This window comes from Amblyraja radiata, chromosome 27 (genome assembly GCF_010909765.2).
Source record: "Amblyraja radiata isolate CabotCenter1 chromosome 27, sAmbRad1.1.pri, whole genome shotgun sequence".
Lineage (NCBI taxonomy): Eukaryota > Metazoa > Chordata > Chondrichthyes > Rajiformes > Rajidae > Amblyraja > Amblyraja radiata.
Genome location: NC_045982.1, coordinates 3,093,105 through 3,106,334, shown reverse-complemented (window position 1 = coordinate 3,106,334; position 13,230 = coordinate 3,093,105). Strand labels below are relative to the sequence as shown.

The window sequence follows — 13,230 nt, the reverse complement described above, 5'->3', positions numbered from 1 at the left end:
GCACTTTAAGCAGTCATTGCATGCAAAGGATATGCAACAAAATACTAAACATGACTATTTTCATTTACATGACATTGCTGTGTCTCAAACATTATGGTGCCCTGAAATGGGGAGGGGGGGGGGGGACGACGACGACGACTATGTATAAACACTGCCGTAATTTCTACATGGTGAAACCAAAATGTATAAAAATGGCCTTTATTAAAATCTGACAATGTGCACTTTAACCACATGTGATTTTTTCTATTACAAATCTCAAATTATGGAGTATAGAGGCAAATAAATAAATGATGGATCTTTGTCCCAAACATGGAGGGCACTGTACTTTTTCTGGCAGCTTGTTCCATACACCCGTCATGTTTCTTAAACGCTGCAATCATACCATCTAATTAATAACAGTTAGCATCAGTATTTATTGGTAATCATCAAACCGTTGGGACCGTCATTAAAACTCCAGTGAGGCTTCTTGGAAGGAAATGTGCCTGCATTATCTGATGTCGCACACATGTAACACCAGGCCCACACACACAGCCAACTCTTGACATTTTAAAGGAAGGGCTGCAGTCCCCTAAGTTCAGTGTTGATCTTCAATTCCAACCACACCCTGTGAAGGAGTACTTAAAACTTGCCTTTAGAATGAATGCTTAGGTTAAAAACTAAAGATTTTCAGTAGCAAGGGGGAACATGAGGCTCGTTAAATCCTGATTTTTAAATGTTGCAAGCTGCTATTGCCATTTCTGAAAAAATATGTAGCATTACTGTGAATGTAAGATTTAGAATTTAAAGTTTAAGGAATACAACAATAGTGCTGTGACGGAATGCTAAGTTTAAATTGGTCATGTCGCTGTAAATCATGCTTTTGTAATCGGTGGAGAATCAGAGATAAAGTACACCTATTTGATTTGGATTTTGAAAGATTTATACATACTCAAAATATACTGAAAAAGCATAAATTTTGAGTTAGAAACAAAGAACTGCAGATGATGGTTTACACAAAAGCACACAAAGTGCTGGAGTAACTGAGCAGGTCAGGCAGCATCTCAGGAAAACATGGATAGGTGACATTTTGGGTTGAATGCCCTGAAAAGTCACCTCTCCATGTTTTCCAGAGATGCTGCCTGACCTGCTGAGTTGCTCCAGCATTTTGTGTCCTTTTTATAAATGTTGAACTGTGAGTTTTGTCACCACCCTAATATTTGTAATTGTTTATTTCTGGTTTAGATTTTGAACTGTTACTGGAGCATTGTCTTAATTCTTTTTTATCCACCTCCAAGATGTTTGCTTGCCTTGAGATGTTCTGTCAAAGTACGCTTACATGATTGGTGTGCAAAAGTATGTGGCGATGCATACTGAGTACATGCCTGAGGTGATGGCAATATATGGATATTCCATTATTTTGTGGATATGGGGATAAGGCAAAAGAATGGGGTTGAGAGGGAAAGACAGATCAGCCATCATTGAATGGCAGAGTAGACTTGATGGGCCGAATGGCCTAGTTCTGCTCCTATAACTTATGAACAAGTATTTAGATGACTACAAATATTGGGTGAAATATTCTAAACAGCCATTGATCCACTTTGAACTGTTATAAAATTGCTTATCATGTGGCTTTTTGAAATGGCGGGTATGTTTTCTGTCACAATTTTGCTGTATACATCACTATTTCATTTGCTTTATTTGTATTTTCTTTAAAATGTTGCTTGATTAAATAATGGTAAAAGAAAATCAGCTTGCAAATGGGGGATGCTTTGTAATGTATTTGTGATCATTGCATGGACTAATTTCCTTTTTTCCTTCCCTATCATACTTTTCTTCCTTTAATTCTTTTCCTCCTCTTTCCCACTCACCTTCCTTTCTCCCCTCCTCGTGATCCCTGTTGCTTACTGCAGCTACCCTTGCCTTTTCTCTTGCAGCAACAGCACAGGGTCCACGGCTCATAACTGGACCAGGTGCACCTATGCTTCCACCAGCTGCCTTGCGTGCCTCTACGCAAGCTGGCCCTGCCATTATGAATATCATTAGGCCAATTCAGACAACTGCAGTTATGCCTAATGGAACCCCTCATCCAGGTGCCTTAGTACCACCTTCACCAGAGGCTGGTATAATATATACAACACCCTACGACTACCCATATGCTTTGACACCAGCCGGATCTCTACTGGAATATCCAATGGAGCCGAGTGGGGTTCTAGGTAAGCAACACCTCAAAGTAGACTTGACGTGAAAAGCTAGCAAAATATAACGTTTGCCTTTTGTTGATGTTTTGTGGGTTTTTAAAGTTTTAAATATTTACATAATCCAATTTCTCAAAGGAGTTTAGTTTATTGTCACATGTACCGAGGTACAGTGAGAAGCTTTTGCAGTTGTACAGGGCCCTAGTGAGACCACACCTGTAATATTGTGTGCAATTTTGCTCTCCAAATTTGAGGAAGGACATTCTTGCTATTGAGGGAGTGCAGCGTAGGTTCACGAGATTAATTCCCGGGATGGCGGAACTGTCATATGTTGATAGAATGGAACGGCTGGGCTTGTATACTCTGGAATTTAGAAGGATGAGAGGGAATCTTATTGAAACATATAAGATTATTAAGGGATTGGACATGCTAGAGGCAGGAAACATGTTCCCGATGTCGGGGGAGTCCAGAACCAGGGGCCACAGTTTAAGAAACAAGCTGACAGAAGGTAGGCCATTTAGAATGGAGGTGAGGAGAAGCTTTTTCACCCAGAGAATTGTGAATCTGGGGAACTCTCTGCCTCAGAAGGCAGTGGAGGCCAATTCTCTGGATGCTTTCAAGAGAGAGCTCTTAAAGATTGCGGGCGGAGTCAAGGGATATGGTGAGAAGGCAGGAACGGGGTACTGATTGTGGATGATCAGCCATGATCACATTGAATGGCGGTGCTGGCTCGAAAGGCCGAATGGTGTACTCCTGCACCTATTGTCTATTGTCTATTTTGTTGTGTGCTTACCAGTCAGCAGAAAGACAATACATGATTACAATCGAGCCACCCACTGTATACAGATATACGATAAAGTGAATAACATTTAGTGTAAGATAAGGCAGTAAAGTCCAATCAAATATAGTCCGAGGGTCTCCGATGAGGTATATAGTAGCTCAGAACTGCTCTCTAGTTGTGGTAGTTGTGCTTGACTGAAACCAGGTGGGAAGAAACTCCCCGAATCTGGAGGTGTGCGTTTTCACATTTCTGTACCGTTTGCAGGATGGGAGAGAAGAGATGGAGTGGCCAGTGTGCGACTTGTCCTTGATTAGGAGGGCTGGTGATTGTAACATTTGCACTGAGATGTGCATGTAGGTACTGTAGCCAAATTAAAATAATTTTAAAATATTGCACATTTGAATTTTTAAATGAATTACAGAAGTTTGACTTTTCAGCTAAAATGAGGCAAAAAAATTATAGGGCACATTTTTAGCTGAAAGTTCAAACTTGGGTATTTATGAAACACCTGTGAAGCTAAATGTGTTCACTAAAGAATGGAAGAGATGAAACTACGTTGAGCAGGAATTATTTAAATGCAAGTTTCAAATCTGCGGAGGAGGGAAATTCGTGTGGGTGGGCAGCTTTGGTGAGGCAAAAATATTAAAGTAGGAACTGGGTGCAAGGGTTGAAGAATACGGCTATAATCAGTCTGAAGAAGGGTCGCGTTCCGAAACCTTGCCTGTCCATTCCCTCTCCAGATGCTGCCTGGCCCGCTGAGTTCATCCCGCACTGTGTTTTGCAACAGCTATGATAATGCTATTCAGTAATTCACAGTCCTAGTTTGGTAACAAGTGTAAAGACTGAACATGTCTAGAATTTGCTGTAAAATACCAGTTTTATTCTTCTTCAAAAGTATTTTCTTTAGAGTAAGCAAGTCATAGTTGTATTAATCATCTCAATGCACCAGGTAAAATGGTGGTTCAAGACTTTGCAATGACGGGGAAATTGTTTTAGAGGCCTCCCAGTTTAAAAGTAAATTGGAGCAAAGGAGAAAATGGATGACTTTTGAAATGTATCGAGTTGTAACTTTCATAATAGTTTACAATGACTGGAAAAGTGGGGGGAAAAATGTGAATACTGTTGCTGCTTCAGACAACCTTTTAATTTTACAAATTTTCCTGTTTAATGTCAAATACATTTTACCAAACAAAGTTGGAAGCGCTTAAAAAAAAAGTCTAATCTGTGGATTGATTGATGCTATAAAAATTGAAGTAATTGCAAATCAGACTTTTGAATCAAAGAATTTCAACATGTAATGATAGGTTAAGAGCGTATGTAGGCTCTTGAAACCTTTGTTACTGAATTGAACCATTTGAAATACCCTAATAAGAAAAGGGCAAATCCATTATGGGAATGGGCAAGTAGTTTTGAAGAGAGTAAACCATGTTAATTACAAGAGGGACAAGCTAATGTGTTGCGTTATAAATACTTAAATTGTACAAGTGAAAACTGTTGACCGTCTTAACTTGCTAATTGTTTGTCCTTAGGTATGGCTTTTCCAGCAAAAGGCTAAGAATGCATGGGACATGTGTCTGAATCCTCAGGAAAAAATAACTTCCTCAGAAGAAGTGAAGAGTTTGACCAAGCACATTGAAACACGAGCAGTATAGCCATGCTTATTTTGGGTGCAGGGTGTACAATATTTGGCAGGCTTTAACCACATCATACAATATATCCTAAGACTTAAGGACACGGTCAGTGGTTTCAAAGTACCTAAAGCACTTTTTTTTTGAGACAAGTGTTCCCTTGTAGCGATGTTGAAAAATGGATACACTGAAGACCTGATTTGGATGAATGCCATATCACATACCCTATCAAACCACTACTTGGAGCAGCAAAGCGATGGTGTACGGTGATAACCAAAACAGTACCAGAATTAAGGGGGTGGTTGTCGGCTTTCCCATCAAGGTTATTAGATTTTTTAATAGATTAAAAAAAAATTAGAATCGTGGATTTTTTATGTAAATAGATATCTACACGAGTAGACAATGTATTGGTTCCGATATGACTCTGAGGCAGCTCTGAATTGTTCTGCTTACCCTCATGGGACTGTATTTAAAACTTACATGTCAGAATGGAATATTGCAAGAAATGTGTTGGGGACTTAATGGTGCAATGGATTAGAACACTTTGTTCTTGTCAATTTATCTGGGTTCAAATCCAACCCAAATTGAAATGAGAAGTTTCTATTTTATATCGCAAATGTTTCTGCAGTGTGCACAGTTTCTGTCTACTTTTCTGTTGGATGCAGACCCGTAATGTAAAACTGCTCACAATTAGAGTAAATGGGCAACCTTGCTGGAGGCTTTTGTGGTTAAGGCATAATGATGAAGCATTTTAAGAAGAGATATGAACTGCAACTAGTTTGTTCCTTGCTTGACCTTTCACATGAATTAGGTATTACCCTTTGAAAAGGAGCAGGTTCAGTGATTTTGAAGGTCAGTTCTCGACTAACACTAGAATCCTTGATAGCCTGATGTTTTTTGATCTATCAAACATTGATCTTTGTCCTCTCTTGGGGCTTAGTGCTTTATCTCAGTAAAAACATTAATCTGTAAACATTCGTAAATTAACCCATAACATTAATGAGAAATGAAAATCCACAAATGCTGATGCTAGGCTTTAAGGGTTAGTCATTACAATGGAATCTCTTGTCTTTGTGCCTGTGAAATTGGTTCAAGATAAGGCAAAGCTTAAATTGCTACAATTGTTCTGGAAACTGGTTTAAAAAAAAATCTGCAAATTCTGGTACTACCCTGAAGCAGCACGTTATAAGTTAAAAGTGCATTTCTCTTGGGAAAGAGCAAGAGGCATTGGAATCTGATCTTTGTATCACAATGCACACTAACCACTGATCAACCCTTGTAACACACTGACACTTGCCAAACTGGCACTCGTGATCCAAATCTGCAGTGTTTCAATCTCTGCTTGGTGCAAGGCTCATTTATTTTTGTACTTTATTTTTACTAACTGCTTATCGATGAATGCTGATGGGTTTTACTGTGGTTCCGGATCTCTCTTCTGCACTAAATTATACGTGCAAGCTGCCTACAGTTTTTTTCTTCTTGAACATTTTTTTACTGGTGCTAACTTAATTAACAACGTAGCAAACACGTAAACTTAAGTAGATAACTTACTGTGTGATGCCGTTTACCTAACATCACAAAACATAACGAGATCTACAGTAATCTGCAGGTTCCATAAAGGATCCTGAGCTGCTTTTGCCTTTTTTAAATTGATAATAGGAACATTGTTAGAAAGACAATGGTTTTGAGTTGTGCAGAATGCTTTGTGTTAAATACTGGCTAAATTTATCTGTTGCATTTAAATCTGTCATACCAAATTAACAACCATTTCAATGAACTTGTATTTTCAGTGGAGCAAACCGGAAAAAAATATTTTTTATCCATTCTTTTACCCTCTGGGGTTTGGTGAAGACATTCCTTGACATTAGTGAAACAAATCCTCAATTATTTTTTTAGACTCTGCATTTTTAATAGTGGTTTACACTAATCCTATCAACTGGTATCCTGTTTTAGGATTTTCAATTTTAAAAACCAAAGCTCGAGTGCTGATTGTTAAGAATGGCAGTGTAATAATGCCACCAACAGAATTAAGTCTATGGATAATTGCAGCAATGCAGATAAAATTCACTCTTATTGACTACGTTAATTAGGTTTTACACATTGGAGGATTTCCGCACAGCTAACACTGAAAATACTACAGTTGACTTGAATACAGAGGTGGTGCAGCAAATAGCTAGGTCGTCATATTTGTGACCATGTAGCAAATCTGCCTTTGGGTGCTTTGTTGTAAGTTAACCAAATTGATCAAATGTGCTTGGATGTTTTAGCCATATGCAGTATCCATTGAAATGAAACCTTTTTTTAACAGCCCCAGCACACAGTACTGAGAGATAAGCAGTTAGTAAAGCAATGTTGTCTGGCAAGATTACCTAAATTTACTTTGCCTAACTTTTCAAGTCATTGTGCTATTGTATTGTTGAATTATGTACATCTTCACCAATTTTGAGTTCCTTTTTTTTTAAAGATTCTAACTTTCTTTTGGACTTGTCGCAATTTAAATAGGTGCGATGGCAACTAAAGTTCGGAGGCATGATTCGCGTGTCCATCCTTACCAAAGGATTGTGACCGCAGACCGAGGTTAGTTTAGTTTTGTAGCCAGAACGGCACTTACTTTGATCAGTATTAAAATAGTGACTTGCCAAGAATAGAAAGTACTTGCTTCAGTGGATCGAAGAGCATGAACTGATGAGGTTGTAAAACAAACTGAATTATTGCAGTAAGCAATAAAATCCACTGGAATTTTTTAAAACACAAAACGTTACATTCCTATGTGATACAAGAAGTCAGGAGCACAGATTGGTTCTCCTTGCACTAATTTTAATTAATGATTTTTATATAAACCATCATGTTCAATTTTCTATTTGTGACTGCCAAATGTTGATCATATATTTAAATTTTTTTAAAGGCAGGATTAGTTGCTGACATTTGGGTTTTTTTAACCAGGGAGCTCAAAGTTATGAAGCTACTAAAATGTCTACATTTCTTTATTAATCTTCTGTCTAATAAATCCTGCTTGAACGAATTAGATATTTTTTTCTGCAATTAACATTTGCAAAGCAATATCACGACAGTGGGAGCATTTTATGGCTGGATCCAATTTAGTTGCAGTAAGCCTCGTGTGGTTCTGAGGCCTTGTAAACCATCATTTAATAGGCATTGTTTGAAATTTGAAGCTTTTTTTTTAACACAGAGCCCTTTTGACTTTTAATTGGTTTTTAGTGTATTAGTTTACAGGAATTGATTAGAGGTAAGGGCAGTAAAGTTTGGACCTCAAATTGCTGTCTGACTAGTGATTCAACCCTCTGCACTCTTGATGGAAATGTTAACCTTGGTCCCTGAGGATTTACTGTAGGTGCACATATTCAAGGGTTATGTCTACTCAAATTGTTCAAATTTGCACTGAGTTTGTATTTCATTTTTGTTCTCTGCAATGTTTTTGCTCCTGGTTTTTTAGTCTTAATAAAATGGTTGTTTAGATCTCCTGCTTTGGAATTTTTACCGTGGGCATTTATTGATTTTTATTCTTCACTACTTTGAGACATTCCAGTTCTTTGAAGTCTAATGTAAGCAGGTTTTAATGTTCATGTCTAAAGGAAAAGGCACCCTACTACAATAGTGGAGGGAATGTTTAAATTACATGTATATTTTGGTACTAAATGTTAATTCTATCTTTTCCCAAAAATATCAGATTTGTTTTACAACATTATGTGCTTCTAGTGATGTAATCTATTTTATTCTGGCTCCTTAACATGGTTGTTCTCTAAGAATCGTTGAGAATGCGATAAAACATTATTATCTTTAATTGTACTCTAGTATTAATGCTATTTATGTTTGATTTTGTAACAGTGAAACTACAAGTAGGAATCTGAAATTGTACTGTACGAAGTTTTTGTATGGAAGTTTTTTTTTGGAAGTGTCCAGTTTCAAACCAGGCCCCTTGAAATTTGAGCAATCTAGAAGTTTGATTAACAATTTTTAAACTTAGTAACAATAATTTTTAATGCTTTGATTTCAAATGAAATTTGATATAAAAAAAGTTCCCCGTTAACTTTCACCTGATGTAAAAGTAACCTCCACCCTTTCATCTTGTTGTAGATAAATACTAATGTTTAATTGCAGTCATCTCGAACATCTTTAGAAAAACATTTTTTGAATTATTTTTGCTGTCTCTCTTCCCATAATTTTTTTTTTAGACCTTCAGGGCTGGATGAATCCATTGGTCCTGGGTCCTGGGCCCTACAAAAATCTGGCAGGACCACAATTCAAATTGTACGAGACCAAAGGATCACCATCTCAACAGTACTCAGTATGTAACTTCCAGGCTTCTCATTATTAACCTAAAATGAACACATGCACTCGCAATGAATACTTGTTTCTCTCGCACAAATGTGGCGACACCTGTCACATGCTTGTGAGGAAGATTTGAATGTTTGAGCGGCTTTCTGTTGCTGCAGAACCATGTTTTATGAAAACTTAACGCAAGAAAAAAAACACAAAATTGGACGTCAAGAATTCTCAACTGTCGTCTCCCGGAGGTGGCGGTGGTTTTGAGTCTCTTGATCGTCCTCATGGGACCTTTCCAGTTGTGTGACACTGGAAGTCAAGAGGCTTGTACCTCGAGCAAAAATGTAGCGGCATTGTGGGGAGGCGAGGGAGTGGCGGTGATGTGTGTGAGAGGGGTTGCTTGATGGGATGTTATATGGCGTCAGAAGCCTTAATTCAAGGGCAGAAGTAAACGTGGCATAAAATACCTTGTAAAAGATCACAGTGGCCCAATTTAATGTGTACCTAGCTTAAAATGCCCTCCATTTTAAGTACTTGCTGCATTATATCCAGAGGGCTAAATGTGTAATTAATGAACTGTAACTGTAATTTTGTTTTGGCTTGTGTACAGTACAAAATTCTTCCAGCCTTGAACTTTATATTGTGACTGCTACTAACCATTACTTTAGTCTTGTATTTCTGTTCATTTTCGTTGGAAACTTAGACATGTTTTCATGCTCAAATCATGATACTTGTGATTGAGTTTCAGATCTTTGACAAATAGTTCTTTTTTTAATTGGTTAAATGGTTAGTGTTCATGTCATCAGTCTTCACTAGCTGACGCTAATATCTTTTTTCTATCTTTTTGTTTTATGTTCCTAACTACCCAGCTGCCACAAGCAACTAACCCATGACCTTTGACCTCTGAACTCTTCACCCAATGATGACCTGACCATGCCTGTCCGCTGATCAGTTAACTGGTTACCGCCTATGCTTGCCTGTCTTCAACACAGCGAGCTACGGCACTGTCTGTTCGTCTCGTTACTTAACAACATTTATCTAAAAAGCTCCAGCCTCTGCTTTTCTGGTTGGGTGAATGTGGTGCCAGATTCCGCACTGAATAATACTAAAGCAATAAGTCCAGTTCATCCCTCACCACTGTTTCTCAGTGATCATCTCTTTAAAAAGATTCTCCCTAAACGAATGGTAAGAAAGGTCTCTAAACAGCACTGGCAAAGGATTGAGCACTGTTCAGGCAGTTGCCACCGGACAAATGTGATGGAGATCCAATGTAATTTTATGTTATAGTTACAAACTCTTTGACTGCATTTGTGATGATGCATTATGAATGAACCTTGGGTCAAGTATATTGGGAAGAGTTCAGTGCTGACAAGGTACACTGCAATTATGAACAAAGATTTAATATTTCATTAAGAGTACCTTAGGGTTTTTCTTTTGCCAAACACTCAATCCCATTCACTTTCTCGCTATCCAGGAGCCACGGCAGAATTGTTCAGTATTGCCAGCCACGAAACAAATGTTACAGGATATAGAAGTAGTTAAAGAATAGTGAAAATATCAGCATTACATGATAAATTCAACAATTAATTTTATGGGATTTTTTTTTAACTCTTATCGGTTCTGATCAGAGGCACCCCTCCCCATATTAATTAAATGCCAGTTAGTACACTTGTTTTACACTTCACTTTCTGCTACATGAAACACACCACCTTAGTGTCCTACTTAAAGTTCAATAAATCTTATGAAACCTTTCCCCATCTTCCAAGGGCTCAATTCTATCGTAGATTTGAGACGAGAGACTGCAGATGTTTGAATTTTGAGCAAGAAATAGATTGCTGGAGAGACTCGGCGGGTCAGGCAGCATCTGTGGGAGAGAAATGGATAGAGGTCTTGTCCCACTCCTTCCCCTCGCCTTTATCTACCACTTATCTCCTCTCTTCTCCATAAGTTTGGAGGAGGGTCCCAACCTGAAATGTCATCCATCCATTTCCCTCCACAGTTGATGCCTGACCCGCTGACTTCCTGAAGCAATTTTTTAACGTAGATTTTAGCTTGATTCTCTGATATTGAAAGTACAGATATCAAGGTCATATTACTTCCCCATTATTAACACATCTGGGTTAGAATTGCTTTTTGCTAAACATGCAGTGTGCTTGTTGAACTGCTTATCAAATTTGTTTGATTGACTTTTGCAAACTTTCTGTGTGTTACATTACTAAATTGGATGTTTAATGCATAGAATAGAAGGCAAATGTTTGCCCTTTATCCCCAATTACTGCTGCGCACAGTGAATGGAAAATGCCTGGCAGTGTTCCCTTCACTACCCCACACCGCTCCCCCCCCCCATTTACTGATTTTTTTTGTCATCTGAGCTTCCTACATTTATCTAACGTGCTAGTTTGCATTCTAGCTCAGCCTAGGAAAAGCCAGTGCCATTCTGACTGTTCATGTATATATTGACATGGAGGTCCATTCATAATGTGTCACATTTCTGGATGCAAAAAAAATCTGTTCTAATTCTCTTCGTAAATGGACACTTCTTTCAGAAGGATGTGAAAGCCATGCTTGCCTATTCTATTTACTATATATGTTATAAAAGTGTAGATAAGTACAGTGCATTTAAACCACAGAGGAAAAAAAACTAGATACTTTTACAGGGTGCTGGTGAAGAAATATATATTTTTGACAATTTAGCTTTTTATACTTACTTGCAGTAACAAAATACAAAAACTAAAAAAAAAGGTAAAGGAAGTGATGCTGGATGGTTATGGTAATAAGAAAAACTGAAGACCAAAACAGTATATCTAAGATTTTGCAGGATTGTGGGTGAGAAGAGAGATAGCATTAAGAAAGCAAAATAGTGCCTTATACATGCCTGGTCATTTTGTAAGTGTCTAATAACATATCGTTTGATTAATTCTGCTGCATGTCAGTCCATTAATTAGAGAGAAGGGAAGTAGTCTTAATTGGCAAAGCTATTCAAAAAGATAAAACAGTTGTGTGAAGCTACTCCCATAACATGAGATTAGGCCTGTTCAATTCATTGATTCTATGCAACAAGTGTGAAATAGTTTCTTAACCAGCTTCTATTTTGTGCCACCATTGGTGTCTTCCTAAGTTGAACATATTTCAATTTTTCTCATTGTGCCATTTTTTTCCCCTCACAAAATCAAAGCCTTTTTTTTGTTTTGCTTAAAATCCGAGAATGTTTTCTCATGGTCACTTACAAAATGAAGACCACCTTGGCTTAGTATTGCCTGGTTAACTAGAGGCAGAGAAAACCAGCTCTTATCACTAAAACTACTACAATGCTGCAGTGTGACTAGAACAAAGTGCATAAGAACAAATTTGAAATGTTTATTTCTTGCTGCCCTTCAATATTTTACTTCTGTCAGTTCTCATTGAGTTTACATCCGTTGTATGAACTCAATATTTTGTCAGTGTTATTTTTTTTGTAAACGAAACATGAAAATGTTTAACAGTATTATATATTCCCTCAGTTACATTAAGGAAATGGCTCAAAGACACTGCTGTTACGTGATGGCTGGTTGAATGCAAAGCAATTACATATGCTGTGTACAATATTTAACATATTGCCTACACGTGTATAGTATTGTAATTACCACCATTGTTACAAGTTTATAATGTATTTTTCTATCTTCATTTTGTATGTATATTGTATACCATTTACAATTTTACTTCCAGATTTGAGGCCACTGTGGTTTTGATAGCCAAAAACCATTGCAGAATTATCGTAATCATATTCTTTATCATTGGGAGTGTTGCCTTTTCTGACTTGTTAACTCATTATCCATTTAATAAGTTTCTTGTTAAAAAAATGTTTTTACATGCTTGCATTTTATTTCATGGTGTTTGCTGTTTCTATTAACCCTGGCATTTATTTTAATAAACGTTATAGTACAAATCTACTAACTGCTGAATAGTTTGTTTAACCCTTGATGAACAGTCTGGTTCACTGGACTAACCTTTTGAAGAGTAATGAATTACTCTCGCGTACATACAGTGCCCTCAATGTTTGGGACAAAGACCCATCATTTATGTATTTGCCTCTGTACACCACAACTTGAGATTTGTAATGGTAAAAATCACATGAGGTTAAAGTGCACATTGTCAGATTTTAATAAAGGCCATTTTTATACATTTTGGTTTCTTCATGTAGAAATTACAGCAGTGTTTATGCATAGCCCCCCCATTTCAGGGCACCATTATGTTTGGGACACAGCGATGTCATGTAAATGAAAGTAGTCATGTTTAGTATTGTGTTGCATATCCTTTGCATGCAATGACTGCTTGAAGTCTGCGATTCATGGACATCACCAGTTGCTGGTTGTCTTCTCTGGTG

General features: G+C 37.5%; 1 protein-coding gene across 10 annotated transcripts in view; it reads left to right on the top strand.

The window, feature by feature from the left end:
• Positions 1-12,796, top strand: part of LOC116988304 (protein quaking-like) — a 95,241-nt gene extending 82,445 nt beyond the window's left edge. For 3 of the 10 annotated variants that reach the window (XM_033044886.1, XM_033044887.1, XM_033044894.1), the window contains exons 6-9: positions 1,890-2,192; positions 7,086-7,160; positions 8,777-8,889; positions 9,721-12,796. In XM_033044886.1, the coding sequence (XP_032900777.1) occupies positions 1,890-2,192; positions 7,086-7,160; positions 8,777-8,889; positions 9,721-9,753 (524 nt within the window). In that variant the 3' untranslated portion in view covers positions 9,754-12,796. The other 7 variants (XM_033044891.1, XM_033044892.1, XM_033044895.1 and 4 more) reach the window with 5 other exon arrangements.
• Positions 12,797-13,230: the final 434 nt, after the last annotated feature.